The sequence below is a fragment of the Mus caroli genome, unplaced genomic scaffold (genome assembly GCF_978045245.1).
Source record: "Mus caroli unplaced genomic scaffold, Mus_caroli_1 scaffold_17, whole genome shotgun sequence".
Lineage (NCBI taxonomy): Eukaryota > Metazoa > Chordata > Mammalia > Rodentia > Muridae > Mus > Mus caroli.
Window position 1 is genome coordinate 26,418,649 of NW_028227272.1, and position 17,815 is coordinate 26,436,463.

Genomic DNA, 17,815 nt, shown 5'->3' on the forward strand with positions numbered 1-17,815 from the left:
ATCAAGGCCATTCAGCTCTACAAGCGAAGCACATTTCAACTGCATCTACACTGAAAAAGCACACCCAAGTCATTGCCTAGTTCCCAGGTGCTTTTTCATTTTGGTTGATTAGTGCCCATTTATAGAAGTTCTATACTTCAGGGGAAAGGCAAAAAGCTAGCTTCCCCTTTCTTAACAATTTCTTTTAATAGAATTGAATATTCTGTGGCCACACCCCATCTCTGGGACTAAACTATACAATCCTGCTGCTGACAGACAGCCCTTCCTGGGGTGGAGGGAAGGGAGTAGGGAGAAGTGCCTCCAGGCAGAAAGTTTTAAAGTTCTTACTTGTTACACCAATAAGAGTCGTGATGGCCAGATCCTGGAATAGAAACTGGTAATTTGAAAGGCTGTTTGTCTTCTGCAAACCAAAAGGAAAGCAGATTAAAGAATGATAAGTGTGTGGATGAAGCTTAACAAGAATCGCATTGTGTCTCCCTATAACTTTAAATTTTTTTCAAGCTTACTGAGGACATGCCACGGTTCGGGTTAGTGAGTGGTGGAGGCTGTGGAGGGTGGTAGGGAGACCCATGTATGTGAAAGCCTCTAACTTCAGAACAACTTCCTGTGTGTGCTTCCCAGGCAAGGTGTCCTACATCCGGGATACCCAGAGCTAAGGGGACCACATGCTAGATCTGTCCTGTCCCTTTACTGATGACTAACAGAACGTGTGGGTTTGGTCTGGTGCAATAAACCATGCGTCCCCAATAGTCACACGTAACAGCTGTTTGGTAATCTTACACAGTCTTCCCTGATAGAAAGTCAGAGCAACTGAATTCACAACATGCATCTTGGGCATTGTTAGGTGAGATGCTATACACTATTAATAAATTGTCTCACTGTTCTTACAAAAGAATGTTTGAGCCTCTGACTTCAGGCATGTTGCTTCCCTGCTCTCGAACTAGAGAGAAACGGAGACCATAGTATGCCATATTGAATTATACTTTTGAGGGCAATAAACTGTTGGGATTCCAAAATAGGATCCAATTCCCACAAGCAGCTTAACCTCTAGTGCCCTCATCAGAGAGGCTGAAAACCTATCTGAAACCAAGGTTTTGAGACCAGGAGCTTGACCCGAGGAGAGAGAAAATACGAAGCAAAGAGGAGACTGGATAAGATATCTGCAGGGACGGCTCCCTTCCTTAGTGTTGGAAAGTGAGCTCGCACATGGAAATCACACATAAATAGTGACCTCTGTTCTCTTTTATAGCCTGTTAAATGATAAGAGCCACCACAGGATACACGTGTTCATTTTTATATCATGACCCGCCAATTTCCACATCTGTGTATCTAGGGAATGAGAGCTATGCTAGGTTATTGAAAGTCAGTTGCTAAGCTTTCGTGACTGTTAAGATTTGGATGTTAGACACAGCTTTTTAAAAACTACTTAAATCGTGCAAACATGCCACTAAATGAATTGCATAGCATGAAGGTGGGATACATGCAAGGCTTGGTGCTATTGACTTCCTTGCTCCATTTGTTTTTCTGTTATCTATGCTCCTGGGTTATTTCTAGCTCCTGTGTCTATATGGCACATAGGTGTGTCCTGCTACTGTATGTTACCATTTGGGTGTTCCAGGTGGGTGGCTGGATAGTCACTACCCTGAAACTACAAAGGGAAGTCTGCTGTGATGACTAATGTCTGCTGCCAACTTGGAACACTTAGGTAAAGGAACTTCAACTGAAAAACTGACTCCATCAGATTAGCCTATGGACAGGTCAGTGTGATGTTTCCTTGATTGTTAATTGATAAAGGACGACCCAGGTTACTGTGGCCCCGGGCCATCCCTGGGAAGACAGGACTAGGCTATGTATGTAAAGGAGCTGAGCAAGCTAGGGAAAGCAAGCCTGTGAGCAGTGTTTCTCCGTTGGTTTCTGCTTCCCACTCCTGCCTTGAGTTACTGTATTTATTCCTATGAGAAATGTACAGAAACCTATAAGCTAAATAATCTCTTTCCTCCCCCTTAGTTGCTTTTGTTTGGCTCATATTTTATCACAGTAACAGAGAATCAAGCTAGAACACCAGTTATTAAAGCACTACTCCAGTCCTAGAATCCACTCTTAAATAAATAGAATTGGGAAAGCAGATACCTGATCCACACAGTGAACATTACAATGAGAATAAAATGACATTATATTCTGTCCCTCGGTTGTCACTTGATGTTGTGTCTCTATATCAGAGAGCCATGGCTTGTCCTGCAGGTCCATCTAGTCCTGACTTATTTTGTGAGCTCTTGGGGACACTTTTAGAAGGATCCTTGGTACACAAACATCCAGGCATTTTTTGCCCACTGGCTCAACTACTTGCTTTAGTTCTCACTAAAGGAGGCTTGGTCCCAAGTCATACCCAGTAGAGCAGCAGAACACCAACATACTGAATCATGCTGTAGAGGGCCATGTACTTAAACATGCAAAAGGATGTAACGAGAGCAGCACGGCCTTCCCTGTGGAAAAAAAAGCAATGAGAGCAGATGAAGCAAGTGGGGGAGAGAAACTGGGTGTTATTCTGTGTGTGTGTGTGTGTGTGTGTGTGTGTGTGTGTGTGTGTGTGTGTATGTTTCTGATCTGAACTTAGAACAACAAAAATAGATAAAAAGCCAGACATCTGGTTATATGATAGCTTGTCTCCAACTGTGCACAGCCTTGAGCCAGTGGGAGCTAAATGCCTGGTTTTTTTGGAAAAGAGCAGTTCTTGGCCAGTGTCCACAGCCTTGACCCAGCAATGGACTCTGATTTACGGTTACTTGTGTCCATTGTGTATGAAATTGGTTCAGTCCTTGAACTCAGAGCCGGGGGACCTGGGAGCCAGTCTCAGACCTCATACACGTGTGCTAATAGGATTCGGAAGGTCACTCCCCTGCCTCAGTTTCTGCATCTGTGAACTAAGGGAAGTAAATAAGGTGTGGGAGCATTTTCAAGCAGGTGCTTTGGGAATTTGGCAAATGTGTGATCCAAATTTCACCTCAGAAATTCTAATTTTTGCTGCACTAAAAATGGTGTGTACGTTCAAATCACCTGTGCCTTGGATTTAAATAGACTGGACGCAATGAGCGTGTTCCTTTCTTTGTGCTGTTGGCTGGTGCTGAACAAATACAATATTCAAGCACAAAACAGACCACATTCTATTTTATTTGGGATTGGGGCTGCAACTTTAATTTACTTGGTATAGTAACCTCCTATTTGTTCAAACCAGGTCCTGCTGCTGTCATTGGCTCTGCCAGGGAAGTAATTTCTTCCTGTTTCTCACCTGTTAGAGTGAGGTTTCCCCAAGCAGCTTACTCCTCTTTCCCAGCCACGATATGGCCTTTATACTACCCATTATATTTTTGCTAGCACATAGGAATCTCTGGGACAGTTGTCTTTACTAACATCCCTTACATCCTGACACTAAGTTGCAACTCAACAAACCCTACTCGAGTGCATGGAGAAACAAGGAGGCTAGCCAACTCATTATATTAATATGGCAGAAAAAGTATGCTAGTAGATAAAACATGATCTCCAGCCATCTGTGGTCTCTGGCCATGGGCACATCACTTACGTTAACTACTCTTAGTTTCTTTATTTATGAAAGATATACTAATCATGTCTCCATCTGTAGGATATTTTTAATATGCTATCAGACACATTTTAAATTATAAACATATGCTATCTGTATTGACGGAGATTGACCACTATGCTGTTCCTACTATTCAAGCTAAATATACCAGCAGTACAAATATAGAACCAAGGTGAATTCAGTGGGCACAGCAAGAAGTAATAAAGACTTTTTAAAGACTGGGGATGAGAAAGGTACCCCAAGGAAACACAAAGAGCCAAGAGGGGGAAAAAAAAACAAGTGGGTTTTCCCAATCTCCCAGGAACATGCATCAAAACAAAATTGCTAATGTAATTCAAAGTAGTGACAACCTTTTTTAAAAAAAAAAAAAAAAAAAAAGATCTAACTTGGCTGGATAGTGGTGGCCCATGCGCTTACTCTCAGCACTTGGGAGGCAGAGACAGGCATATCTCTGTGAATTCAAGGCCAGTATGGTGTACACAGAGAGTTTAAAGACAGCCAGGGCTATACAGAGAAATTCTGACTCAAACAAAGAAAAGAAAGAGAAAGAAAAAGATACAATCAATGACTTTTACTGGAAACAGCACTGTTCTCCCAACATTATTTTTACCCCTTCCCCAACAACATTATTTATGACTCTTTTGAAATCTATTAGGCAGAAGAATGTTTATATTTTTACAGAAAGCACCCTCTCTACACATAGCTCTTCTGCTTTTCCCCAGAAGAATAATATTGTCTGCACCCAAAAGTCAAAAGAGAAAATAATACGAGGGAAAACAAGCTCTTACTTGATGAGATGTGGCACGCATTCAATGTTTGGAGTCTTGGAAGTGAAAGGAGAGGCCACCGATGCCTCCTGCTCTGATAAAGAGATGCCGACATGAGCCATCTTCAGGGCCTGAAAGCAAAGAGTCTGTTAATTGCCTACGTACACATACACTACACACACACACACACATATACACATACACACACATATACACATACACACACACATACACACACACATACACACACACACACACACACACACACAGTGGCCACAAGGTAACCTGAGACACTAAACCAGACTCTACCCTGCCTGCCATTTCAGAAAGAAATGCCACTAGACACCTACCAAGGAGAGGGTTCTAGAGCCAAGCTGGATATTATTTAACATTTAGTAACCAGTGACTCATTTAGTAGCTTTGATCAAAACTTTCCCAAGTCCTTGGTGCCAGTTTATCCATCCATAAAAAGATATCCATCCCAAGTATTTTGGAGAAATTGTGGCCCCACGCTGATAGCTACTTACCCCACAGTCATTGGCACCATCTCCACACATACCTACAAAGTAGCTTTAAAAAAAGAAGAAGAAGAAGAAGACCAAGTGAATTGAATTGTAGAGATCAAGGCTGGTTTATTCACAAAGCTAATTTCTCTAGTTTTTTTTTTAAAGGTAACCAACCTTACTTAAGGGTTTAAACATTTTATTATAAGGATATTCCCCCTAAGAGACTGGTCGATGCCATGTGTGACTGCATAGTTCTCACAATGGATGAGAAACCTAGGACATCCCTGGGCACTTCATAGGCACTTCACTGATTATAGAACAGTTTTCTCCTTCACAAAAATAACCATTCATGAGACAGCACAGTCCGGTGGTTGCAGGATTTTATCAAGACACCAGATCTAGGTTTTAGTCTTCTCGCTTTGCCATTTTTAACATCAATTGCTAGACTGGAAAGTGGCTAGTTAAGTCACACTCATGAGCACTGGGTTTTGGAGGAAATGCACCCTGCCAGTGGTCATGAAGCACCAGGCCCAGATGTTGAAGAAAGAAAGCAGAGGTCTGCTTTGGCATGGTGTTGATGGTTGGGTGAACCCTCTTGTCTGGAACTGTTGTTGGCTAAGATAATGAATGGTCGGTTTCTTAGTTCAAGTACTCACAGGATGTGTTGTGCTTTGCTTTTACACTGCTATAAGTAGCCAGTTTACTCTGAATCCCTTTTGTAGTTTTCAACCATGAGAAGACAGGGCTCTCTAAGTAGAGAAGCTGCCTTAATGACTAAATCATGTAATTGGGAAGATGGAGTTAGAGTGGGGGTCACATTGATATGGTCCACCATGAGTTTTCCTTAAAAGGAAATATGTTGTCAAAAGGTAGAACCCTGGACACTCATTTCATCTGAAAATGAAGACTCTTGGTATTGAAGTGTCCTAATGATGTGATAGAAAGATGCTTTAGCATAAGAATATTTTAATGTTGAGCTATGTGATGATCCTCTATACTATAATTGGGATGATAGATTATGAATACGGAGCCTAAATTCCTGTTCCTTCAGTGTCTGAGCTCATACCCTTCCTGTCTCAGTTCACACCCGTACCCTTTTTGTGACCCTGTATTCTCGTATAACAGTTCTTAGCTTTGGGTGCAACAATGACTTGTGTGAGGAGCTTTCCCAAAATGCTGTGTTCGGGACCCACAGAATCAACTAAATAGGGCTCATGGGGCTCACAGAAACTTAATCAACAATCATGGACTGTATAGGGGTCTGAGCTAGGTCCTCTGCATATATGCTATGGTTGTGTAGTTTGATATTTTTATGGTATCCCTAAAAGTGGGAGTGGGAATGACCCTGATGCTTTTGTTTATGACTGAGATGCCTGTCTTCCTACTGGGTCACCTTGTCCAGCCTTGAGATGAGGGTTTGTGCCTAGCTTTATTGTAATTTGTTATGCCATGATATGATGATATCCCTGGGAGGCCTGGTGTTTTGGTTTGGCTTTTTTTTTTTTAATAATGAAAGAAGAATCTTTCTGAGGGAGAGGGGAGCTGAAGAGAGAACTGGAAGGAGTGAAGGTAGGGGAAACTGTGGTCAGCATGTGACATACATAAAAAATAAAAATTTTAAAAAGAAAAATGCTGTGTTCCAACCTCACATGAACAACAAAGTCAGGGAAGCATAGAACACATACTGCTACTTTTCTTAAGTTTCCCAGTGACTGTCACCTGCCCTGTGTCAGAACCCCAGCTCTAACATAGCTACCCAGCTCCTTGGACCTGTTCCATCTCGGTTACTGCGTGAGGCCTCCATCAGTTCAAGCCTCTCCCATACCCTGACTGCCACACCTCCATCACTTCATATTGGGCAAAACCACTTACTCCAGTTTCTGGAATTCTTCCACCAGGCTTGACTTTTGCCCAGGAGACATTCTTGCAAAGATGGTCCCATTGATCAGTATCTGTAAGCACCACCACAACAGAAAAATCAAGGAAAAATGTTTTATGAGGGCAGCTAGTCACACACAAAGCACAGAACATTGGCTAGTGGTATTCATGAATGGCGAAAGTTTGTTCCCAGTGAAATAATTCCTCCTTCTTCTCCTCCTCTTGCTCCTTTTCCTCCTTTTCCTCTGCCTCCTCCTTTTCCTGTCCCCCCTCCTCTTTCTCCTCTTCTTCTTTGTATTTTAAAGATGGACATTGAGACTTATGTTTTCAAATAAACCCAATGAAAACAAAATATAAGTATTTATAAAAATAGTTTATTTTTTTTAAATGCCCCGTGTAATTGAACCCAGCTGCCATGGGGAATACTGCCTTCTCTAGCATATCCTGAAAAATCTTGAGCTTCACAGAAAGTTGAACCAATGGAATCCGAGGTATTACAATCGAGACATACAGCAGGACCCAGGAGAAGGCAAAGACGCAGCTGCTTCCCAGAAAATTGTTCATAACTAGCTGAAAATCACCAGGTGATGAAATAAAGACTATTTGTGATTTAATAATGTTATATGAGCTTGACCAATTATGAAACTCAGCTTCAATCCCAAACTTAGGGAGCCCTGGAATGTGGATGGTCAGAGGGTATAGTATCCTGTACTGGTTTCTCTTCTTCACACTTTTAAGTTCTATATGACAGCAATGTGCCCCTTGTCTCTATGGCTGTAAACTCAGTTCAGCATATAGTCAAAGTCTATTGTTTATAAATGAGTTACTTGCCCTTATGATGAGTTTACTTGTGTAAAAATAGCTTTAAGTTTGGCATTTTTAAAAAGGGGGTCTTCTACCACAAACATAATGGTGCTCTTCTATCTTTGCCTGCCTTTCTGTTCCACCTCTGGGCTCCTACTAAACTGTGAAATGCCTATCCTGTGGCAACATGGTAAGAGCTGTGCAGTGCCAAATCTTCCTTACATTTTCCTAGGGCTGGCATAAAGTTCATTCCTCGGGTTTATTATTTTCAAATCTAATAGGAAATAAGAGTAACTTTTCAAAAACCATTCCCCTCTTTTGTGATGTATAGAACTAGATAGCTTTTGTTTTGTTTTGTTTCTTTTTGTTTTTGTTTTATCCATGACCAACACTGAAGCTCTTTGGGAGTCATGCTATATATAAGTGACATGCTCATTATCTGCACAGAAATGTCATTGCTTCCATAAAACTCACCTTTGGCAATAAGCTGCTGAAATATTGGCTTATAACATGAAAGGATTTTCCACTCAGGGCAAAATGGTAGCTTCCATCTCTGCCATTTTCTGGGACTTCCTCTCTAATGTTGATATAGGTGTCCTGCAAAGCAAAGAACAACTGTTCTATGTTCTACCCATTGCTAGAGTGGTTGGGACCACAAGCATATCTGACAGCGAGGACTGATGTTAGACCAGGGACTTTCTTGAAAAGTCACATTCCAGCCCTGGTCCCTGAGAGAACTCCTGCTTCTTTGCTGGACTGACCTTCACACAGCACAGCCACTGGCGGATTAGAACAGCTCATACTCATGTCCTTTTCTCATCTCAATGTGATCTCTGTGAGGCCCAGAGATGTGTGCACTTCATACAATTCACAAGTCTGATAGAAGAGCATTGCAAGGGAACAACTCTCTCCTGGGAGTGAGGGCTTGTCGGGGCTCCTTTTTCTAACAAGATTAATATTGTTCCATAAGGACACAATGGAAATAGAATACAAACAAGACTGGACATAAGTGAACAATTTTTCCTACCTTGAAGACATAGACTGATTATCTAGTGCACACAGGAGGTTGTCCAAAGGTAAGTCCCCTTTGAACCCAATGAGGTGGCTGACAGGCAAGGGGAAATGTGAGAAGTTAGGCACAGTCTTGCTTATTGTGTTCTTTCTAGTAAGAAGTCAAAGGCTCCGTAGGAGTAAAGGAATGGTTACTGTCAGAAGCCAGGGAAGTCTGAAGCTTAGAAGTAGGAAGAATGTGGAAAACTGGCATAATCGGGTTCCTATTTGTTAAACACCTGGAGAAGTTCATTGACTTGGGGTTGCCTCAAAACTTGAGCTGGTCACAACTATGGCCACCACTGTGTGGCAAGTCAGGAAATACAGCAGACTGCCTGTGCTGGGTATACCTGACTCCCAAATGGACCAGGTTTCTTCTCTTCCACTAATTTCCAAGAGATCGATGCCGATGAAGAGCCGGTGGCTTCATTTGCCTCAACAAGAATGACTTTCTGGCCTTCGGAAACCATCCCAGACTTTCTAGCCACTGTTATTGCAGTCTGAAGATTGTCACCTAGAATAAAGAAAGAACATCCTCAGATGATGATGGAGAGAACGCACCAATACATACAGGAGTTGAGAAATTCGCTAAGGGCTCTGTTCTTGTATTAGGTATAATGATAATTACTAAGGTTGTTTCAGCCTGACCAGGAATTTCATAATCCCTCTGATTCTGACTCTTTTTCATCATGCTACTTCATAACTTACTGGGATATTTTTGTCAGCAAGCAGGAAGGAAATTTTTAAATGTACTTTGCCATTAATTACAATCTTTGTAAATGTGTAGGAAGCCATTTGGCTTAATATCATACCCAGTGGCTCCTCTCCTGGTAGAAATAGAGTGAGTCCACTGCTGTCTATCTCCCCGAGTGATTACAACTGAAAACCAAACAATAACCACAAAGCAATCACCTGAGGACTTCGGAAAGTCAACAAAAGCAGGCACACTATGGAAGGAATCAGAGCTGGAGAAGCAAGCTAGCAAGAGATGGGTTTCTCAATGTTTATCTCTTTCCTCTGAAATGTTTGGCTTGAGTGTGTGTCCTAGTATGTCCCCTGAACTGCTCAGGCAGCTACAACCAAGAGTCTTAAACACAGTGTTTCTGCCTAGAGCAGGTAAAAAAAAAATTTTTTTTAATTAAAAAAAAAAGAGTCAGGAGGGCTCTTGGAGAGTGTACACTATCAGGAAAACCATAGAAAGGCAAAAGCTTACCCATAGAAAAACATGAGTTTAAGAACTAAACTATGACATGTCACTCCCCCACCGTTTACCAGAGTAACACCTAAACGCTTGAGAGAGGCAGACAAAAATAGAAAAACACTTCAAATTTAAGCTAACTCTGAAACTACAACTTATAATAGACAAAACAGATGTGACAGCTAATTATTGGCTAAAACAAGAAAAGACTGAAGCTTAGTGGTAATAGCACACACCTTTAGTCCCACTCCAGAGGTAGAAGCAGGAATCTCTGAGTTCCAGGACAGACAGGGGTTGGGGCAACTGAAGATTCTACCCTATGTATTACAGGAGGATCAACATTGGGTATGTTCAGTAACAACAAACCTGGTCTAAAATAGATAATCAACAGCAACACTGCCAATTCTCAATTGATTCACATGTTGAAATGATCAGATAGCGGTCTTAAGAAGCTAATACTACTTGAGCTCTAGGTAGGGAACCCTCATAAATGTGGAAAGACAGAATGGACTCCACAGATATGTCCTCTGATCTCTACAAGTGTGCCATAGCACACACATAATATACACAATCTGACAATAAATAAAAATTTAAACAGAAGCTAGTATAAGCCTCCTTTACATGTTCATAGTTAGCATTTATAAAAACAAACAGAAAGATTTATCCAATTAATATGTATGGTTGTAATGGATAACTAAGAAATGAAAAATATAACACCTGAATTTTTTTATTCACTAAATTTTTAAAAATAAACTAGATGCAGTCAGGCGACCAAGAGTCATTACACACATTGGAGAACAAAGAGCACTGTTTTAAATGAACAGAGGCTTGGGTTATTAAAAGGACTTCCATTCTTGTCAGTAAGGAGAGAATAAAAAGATTGAAGTGTGTGTGTGTGTGTGTGTGTGTGTGTGAAGAAAATTCCCCGAAGCCTGTAGGAGATTTCAATTTGTGAATTCTAAGCATCCCAGAGAAGCCCAAATAGATTAAACTCAATGAGAACCACCCCCAGACATAAGATAGTCACACAACAGAAAGTCCAAAATGAAAGAAAAAGGCTATTAGAGAAAACTAGCACATTGCACATAGTATATAATGCTCAAAATGACTGCAGACTCGACATAAAAATCAGGTAGACTAAAAAAGACCAAGTAGGATGAACAGCCCAGATGTGTCAGGTAAACTGCAAAACCTGTAGCAATCTAGAGGCCACAACAGCTGCCTAGGAAAAGATGGAACAGAACATATGACTGGCCAGGCAGCAACTGCTGGAGACAGGTGAGGTTGGAGTTGTCAAGAGGAAAAACAAGAGGGAAACTCAATCACTGCACCAGGGAGACGCCTGGAGTGGGGGTGTCTGTCTGCACCAAGGAGAGGTCTGGAGTGGGGGTGTCTGTCTGTACAAGAGCAAGGTCCAGAGTGGGGGGCAGTGTCTAACCCCACATCCATATGAACACACACTCACAGCACTTCTCAACTAAGCCAGTGATCTGAAGGAGATAATAATGGTCATTGTTCATTATTGAGAGCCATACCATGATTTGGAGATTTGGAGAAATTAAGTGACCTCCTCCTCAAACCTTAAAGAAGAGGGCAAGATTATAAAACTATAGCAATTGTTTAAAAACTATAGGTCAGAGAATGAGAGAACGAATCCAGGAGGCTGTCACAGACCTGTAATAACCTGTCATGTGAAAAACAGAAATCCAGGGTAAAAATATAATGAAGAGAGAACAAAGGCAATAATTAAACGAACAATGGAGAATATTTTCTTCACAGGAAGAAACGCATATTAAAAGCGCTCTGTTCCAGACTGAATTAGTAAAAAGGGAAAAGAAAAATATATGAGTATACCCCGTTAATATTTTAAGTTCCCAAGTTAAAGAAGAAATATTATGTGTAGGCGAAGAGTGTGCTTCCTCTAGCGGGCTGGCCTTGTGTTTTACAATCCCAGACTCAGAAGACAAAAACACCATTCACTCCCAGTCCACTGGCAAAAACTAATAGTAAAAATAAAACTATCTGCCCCCATGAAGACAAAGAAAGTTGTTATAAGGACTTGTGAGAAGTCAGAAAGCATTGTGCCTCCGCGAACAAGAAAGAAGAAGTGGAAAATACTCAACAAAGGGCAGAGTAGAATTTTCAACGCAAGGAAAAGAGAGACTAAAGACTGATCTGGAGGATGAACAGCTCTTATCCATACAACCCCCCCACCCCCCCACCCCCGCCAAAAAAAAAGGCTGAAGACAGACTGTGAACATGCATGCACTGGACACTCATTTTGTTTGTTTGCGAGGCAGGGTTTCTCTGTATAGCCCTGGCTGTCCTGGAACTCACTCTGTAGACCAGGCTGGCCTTGAACTCAGAAATCTGCCTGCCTCTGCCTCCCAAGTGCTGGGATTAAAGGCGTGCGCCACCACCGCCTGGCTTGCACTGGATACTCTTACATCAACTTGGTATAAGCTAAAGCCCTGTGAGACAAGGGAGCCTCAATTAAGAAAATGCCTCTGTGAGATCAGTGAGGCTGTTAGTAAGCCCGTGGAGTGTTTTATTATTAGTGACTGATGGGGAAGGGCTCAGTGGTCCTGTATTCTATAGGAAAGCAGGCTTAGCAAACCATTGGGAGCAGGTCAGTAAACGGCACTTCTTCACAGCTGCTGCGTCAGCTCCTGCCTCCAGGTTCCTGTCCCATATGATTCCCTGTCCTGACTTCCTTCGGTGATGAACCTTGGTATGGAAGTGTAAAACAAATAAACACTTTCCTCCCCAACTAAATAGCAGCATTAAACCCTAAGACAACCTGGAATGTACGTGCTAATGCAGTTTGCAATATTGAGGGCTACCCAACTATCCCAGGAAGACCTAGAAGTCAGACTGGAGAGTAGAAAAGAAGAAAGCAAAGTATACACGGTGCTGTGGATTGTGGGATGGAGAACCTTGGAGTGGATAAGTATGGAGGAAAACAGAAGGACTCCAGAGTCCCTAGCTCTCACCTTCAGCTCAGGAGGTGCACAAGGAGAGCTTTGGAAAGGATATGAGTCAATCACACCAGCAATGGAGCTTAAAGCACAGTGGGAGAAAGCAAGCCACTTGAAGTATAAATTCAGAAATAAGTTATTCACCTGTAGTATCTTTCTCATTGAAAAGCCCAAGCAAGTTTATGAAGTTATGTCATGTATTTCCCTGGAGGGATCCTTCCCCACCAACAGCTTGTTTATGAGGGCTGAGGCTTTGCATTAGAGTCAAGATGACAACATGTTCCTTTTGTCCAGAACGAAAGATTCCGTTGACTGATGGGCTGTCGGCATAGCTCATAGACCACACTGAGGAAGATACTTCTTCTAATACTTGACAATAAAAATGGTCATCTTTGCATGGCTCATACCTTTGTGTTATTCAGCTCTTATTTCAAATGCCAGCAAACAGAGAGGCTTCTCTTAAGTGCCTTGTAGAGAATAGATGGTCAGACACACTTGACCAGGCTGCTCTATCTGGGATTTGGGGGTCGGGGGAGAAGGGACTTGTTTTTGCTATGTGCTTTTTATTGTTTGTTTTGATTTTTTATCATTTCATTTTATTTTATGTATGTGAGGATTTTTACCTGTGTGTACGTTATCTGCATGCCAAGGGCCTACGGAGCCCAGGAGAGTTACATTCTCCAGAAGCCGGAGTTACTCCCGGCTCTGAGCTTCTGGAAAATTATCTTCCACAGATAGCTTCAGTGCTGAGCCATCTTTCTAGACCCTTGGTGTTTGTTGTTGTTGAGTTGTTTGGGGTTTTCTTTTCTTTTTTCTTGCTTCTTTTTTCTCTTTTCACTTTTCTTTTTTCTTTTTTCGACAACGTCCCATTCGGCAATTCAATCTGTCCCCAAACTCACTATGTCCTCATGACTAGCCTCCAACTGGTAGGAATTCTCCTGCTTCAGACTCAGGGTGATGGCATGTATCACCATGCCAGCCCTCGGACTGTCCCAATGTGTATGTTTCAAAACATGTGTTGCACTATTTGACTAACTGGTTGTCTCTTGCCTCATGGGATAGATGCTTGATGAACAGCTTGCCCTTCTGTTGCCAACAGCCTAGAGCGAAGCCTTGACATTGGTACAATACTTGTGAAGTGATCCCACCGTGTGAATCTCCAAGGTCCCCCCCACCCCACCCCCATTTCCATGGTATACTATGCAGCTATACCTGTGACCATGACAGTCCGTATCCGGGCAGAGATGAGCTCTTCTAACACAGGCTTGGTCTCTTCCTTCAATCGATTCTCCAGGATCAGCAATCCCAGAAATACCAGGTCTGATTCCACCTTCTCCCTGATTGAACAGAAAAGCATGTGAGAGGTTTTGTTTGTTTGTTTGTTTGTTGTTTTGTTTTAGTAATGATAGCAAAAAGGCAGAGTTCCCCATGGCATTGCCCCACCCCCACCTCCCACTCCAACACTGTTCCCCAGCCACAAACAACCCTGACAGGGAACAGGTGGAGTTGGGGGGCAGAGGGGGACTGCAGTAGTTAGCCCAACTGAACCCAGAGGACTTGTAGGACTGAAGTTTGGCTTTGGCCTTTGCAGAACTAGCTCATGACTGCTCAGGCCTCTGTGAGGGCTCAACTGACTTCCATTCCCTCATCTATTGACCCCCAGAGGGGAGAGAAAGTTGTGTCCATTAAGTGAGAAACAAGAAAAATAAAACAAAATCTCAGTTTCTCTAGAAACTAAGGCTATACAGGTATCGTTTTAACCCCATAAGGTATGGTATAAATAAATAAAAGAATCCTTTACTAAGGCCAATCTGAACCCTCCCTTCTTTCTCATCTGGAAGCTCTGTTCTTCTGCATAGAATACTCCAGCACTTCATGGAGGGTACCATGAGACCACAAGCAAGAATATCCTACAGGACCAAGTATGGAGAATGCATTGGAGATTAGAGATTTGAACATTCCTACAGTTCCATTATTTAGATACAGATACAGAAACATGGTGGAGATGCTCCTAGAATGTTATGACTCCCTCCACTAGGTGGCAGGAAGTGAAGAGTTTCAGCTTCTCATCTCAGAGCAGACCTGGGAGAATGGCTTCATTTCTCACTAACTCCAGTATAGTATTTAAGTTCCCTGATGCAGCAACTTCTCACCTTGGCTACAGATGAGCCACTCACTGTGGATATGCTCTGCACTTAATCCCATCCAGACTTTTGCTCCAGACTGGTGATTTTCTTATTTCGTAGCAAACATTAGTTTTCATCATCTGCCTCCGAAATCCTGCCTATGGCCTGAGTCCCACCTCATGCTGCCTGCCTCTAAGGCTTCTCCAAAGGGTAACACCTGCTCTCTCCACACCTTACTTCTACCCTAGTTAGCTGGTTCTTTATTTATTCATGCCTTTCAGTATTGGCTTATTGATCAGCCTCTATTCCCCAGGAGGGAGCCCAGGCGAGCCAAGATTCTGCTCATTAATGCCCACCAGATGCCCACATACAGGAAGCTCTCAGCAAGCACCACCCACTCAGCACACTTGGATGCTTGCATTCCATCACATTTGGCCATAATGTGAAGAAAATGTCATTCTGGTTTCTCACTAGAACTAGACAGTGTGCTAGGCTCATCGGTGTCTATTGAGCAGGTACTGGGTAAGGAAAAGAAGAAGAAACTCTATAGAGGCTGCAGGAGCTCCAACTCCAAGATTTCACACTTACAGAGGAGGAAAAGATTAGACATGATCACCTTCTTTATATGCAAAGCTGGGAATTGTACAACGGCGAACACAAAACCCAGAGGTCTGTGGAGTCAAAAGACGGGCAGACATTTTTTTTTTTTTTTTGGTTAGAGTTATTAGAGTCTTTCTGAAGGAGATATTTGAACCTCCCTTCAAGAATAACTTAACTGATGCCTGATAAGAGTTTTACGGTCTTTCCGTGGCCTCGTACTTGAGACACAGGACTTAGATATTTTAAGAGATTATATAACATGAGCCAGTAATAAATTACATTAGGCCAAGAAAATGGCTGAAAGTTCAAACACCCAGGGACATCTTAGAACACCCATTTCTAGCTCCTCTGGCTTGTCGCCAGCATAGATCTCAGTGACTGATACGATCAGGACACCACAGTTCCAGTCTCAGTACACTGCTGCATGACCTGGAGTAAACTGATCTCCCTGTGTGCTGTTCCACTATGTCTTTGGCTCTCAACGTTTCTATCTCCCAAATCCCTTCAGTCTTCCTTTCAAGCATATTAACTCTGAGCCAAGAAGTGGAAAGGAATGGTCCCATGAAGGGTCTGGGACCCTGCAGTGTGGAGTAATATGCTGTTTTCCTGTTTCTTGACCTCACATTGTGCCTCCTATAGCATCTACATTAATAAAGACTAGTGAGTGCAGTGCTGACGGTGGTCAGTCCTGAGATAACCTCTTTCTTTCTTAAAATTTGCATAACCTTTAAAGAAATATGTATAAAGCAGAATAAAAACCTTCAATAAGCCCCACCCAGGGGTCCATCCCATAATCAGCCATCAAATGCAGACACTATTGCATATGCCAGCAAAATTTTGCTGAAAGGACCCTGATATAGCTGTCTCTTGTGAGGCTATGTCAGTGCCTGGCAAGTACAGAAGTGGATGCTCACAGTCATCTATAGGATGGAACACAGGGCCCCCAATGGAGGAGCTAGAGAAAGTTCCCAAGGAGCTGAAGGGGTCTTCAACCCTATAGGTGGAACAAAAATATGAACTAACCAGTACCCCCAGAGCTCGTGTCTCTAGCTGCATATGTAGCAGAAGATGGCCTAGTCGGCCATCATTGGGAAGAGAGGTCCCTTGGTCTTGCAAACTTTATATGCCCCATTACAAGGGAACATCAGGGTCAAGAAGTGGGAGTGGATGGGTAGGGGAGCAGGGCGAGGGGAGGGTATAGGGGACTTTCCGGATAGCATTTGAAATGTAAATGAAGAAAATTTCTTTTTTTTTTTTTTTTTACTGAAAAAGATGTAATGGTCTCTGTTCAGTTTGTTAATAAATACATTATACAATGATCAGGGTACATGGTAGATGTTATAAGAAATAAAACCAATACAATAACCACAAAGTTTCTCAAGGCACATAAGACATACTATTAAAATAGGATTCCTCAATTGTGTAGTTGTTTGTACTGGGATAATAAAGAGGGATTAAACTGCATTTTTCACTCAAGAATCTTTTTTTTTTCTGACAGAAGAATATGAACAAACTGTAGCAAACTTGGAACATACTTTCTGATAATTATTATTCTTTTTTTTTAATTTATTTTTTATTAGGTATTTTCCTCGTTTACATTTTCAATGCCATCCCAAAAGTCCCCCATACCCACCCCCCCAATCCCCTACCCACCCACTCCTCCTTTTTGGCCCTGGGGTTCCCCTGTACTGGGGCATACAAAGTTTGCAAGTCCAATGGGCCTCTCTTTGCAGTGATGGCCGACTAGGCCATCTTTTGATACATATGCAGCCAGAGACAAGAGCTCCGGGGTACTGGTCAGTTCACACCGCTGTCCCACCCATAGGGTTGCAGTTCCCTTCAGCTTCTTGGGTAATTTCTCTAGCTCCTCCATTGGGGGCCGTTTGACCCATCCAATAGCTGACTGTGAGCATCCACTTCTGTGTTTGCTAGGCCCCGGCATAGTCTCACAAGAGACAGCTATATCTGGGTCCTTACAGCAAAATCTTCAATAAGACTTCTATATTGATACTAGAAGTACTGTCAGTAAACACACTCAGAGAGAGACATAGAGACATGTGTAAACATACACAGAGAGAGAGAGAGAGAGAGAGAGAGAGAGAGAGAGAATGTTCTGTCTTAGTATCAGTATCAACACCATGCCCACCTGGCCTCAAATATCTCTAGTTCAAATTATGACATCTATTCTCAAGGTCCACTTCCAATTCTGACTTCAGTGACCTGACCTGAGCTGATCAGATCTCAAAATTCAGAGCCAAAATAGCCAAAAGATAGAGTAATTAGTTTAGCTATGAGTCCCCATGGTGGTGATAT

At 42.3% G+C, this 17,815-nt stretch overlaps 1 protein-coding gene across 1 annotated transcript in view; it reads right to left on the bottom strand.

The window, feature by feature from the left end:
- Atp13a4 (ATPase 13A4) overlaps nt 1-17,815 on the bottom strand; it is a 136,924-nt gene that overhangs the window by 17,119 nt on the left and 101,990 nt on the right. Inside the window, exons 19-26 of the mRNA XM_085832191.1 lie at nt 13,989-14,113; nt 8,951-9,114; nt 8,025-8,147; nt 6,741-6,820; nt 4,890-4,932; nt 4,384-4,493; nt 2,387-2,483; nt 328-400 (exon numbers count right to left, since the gene is read on the bottom strand). Coding sequence (XP_085688317.1) covers nt 328-400; nt 2,387-2,483; nt 4,384-4,493; nt 4,890-4,932; nt 6,741-6,820; nt 8,025-8,147; nt 8,951-9,114; nt 13,989-14,113 — 815 coding nt within the window. The remainder of the gene's footprint in view (nt 1-327; nt 401-2,386; nt 2,484-4,383; nt 4,494-4,889; nt 4,933-6,740; nt 6,821-8,024; nt 8,148-8,950; nt 9,115-13,988; nt 14,114-17,815) is intronic.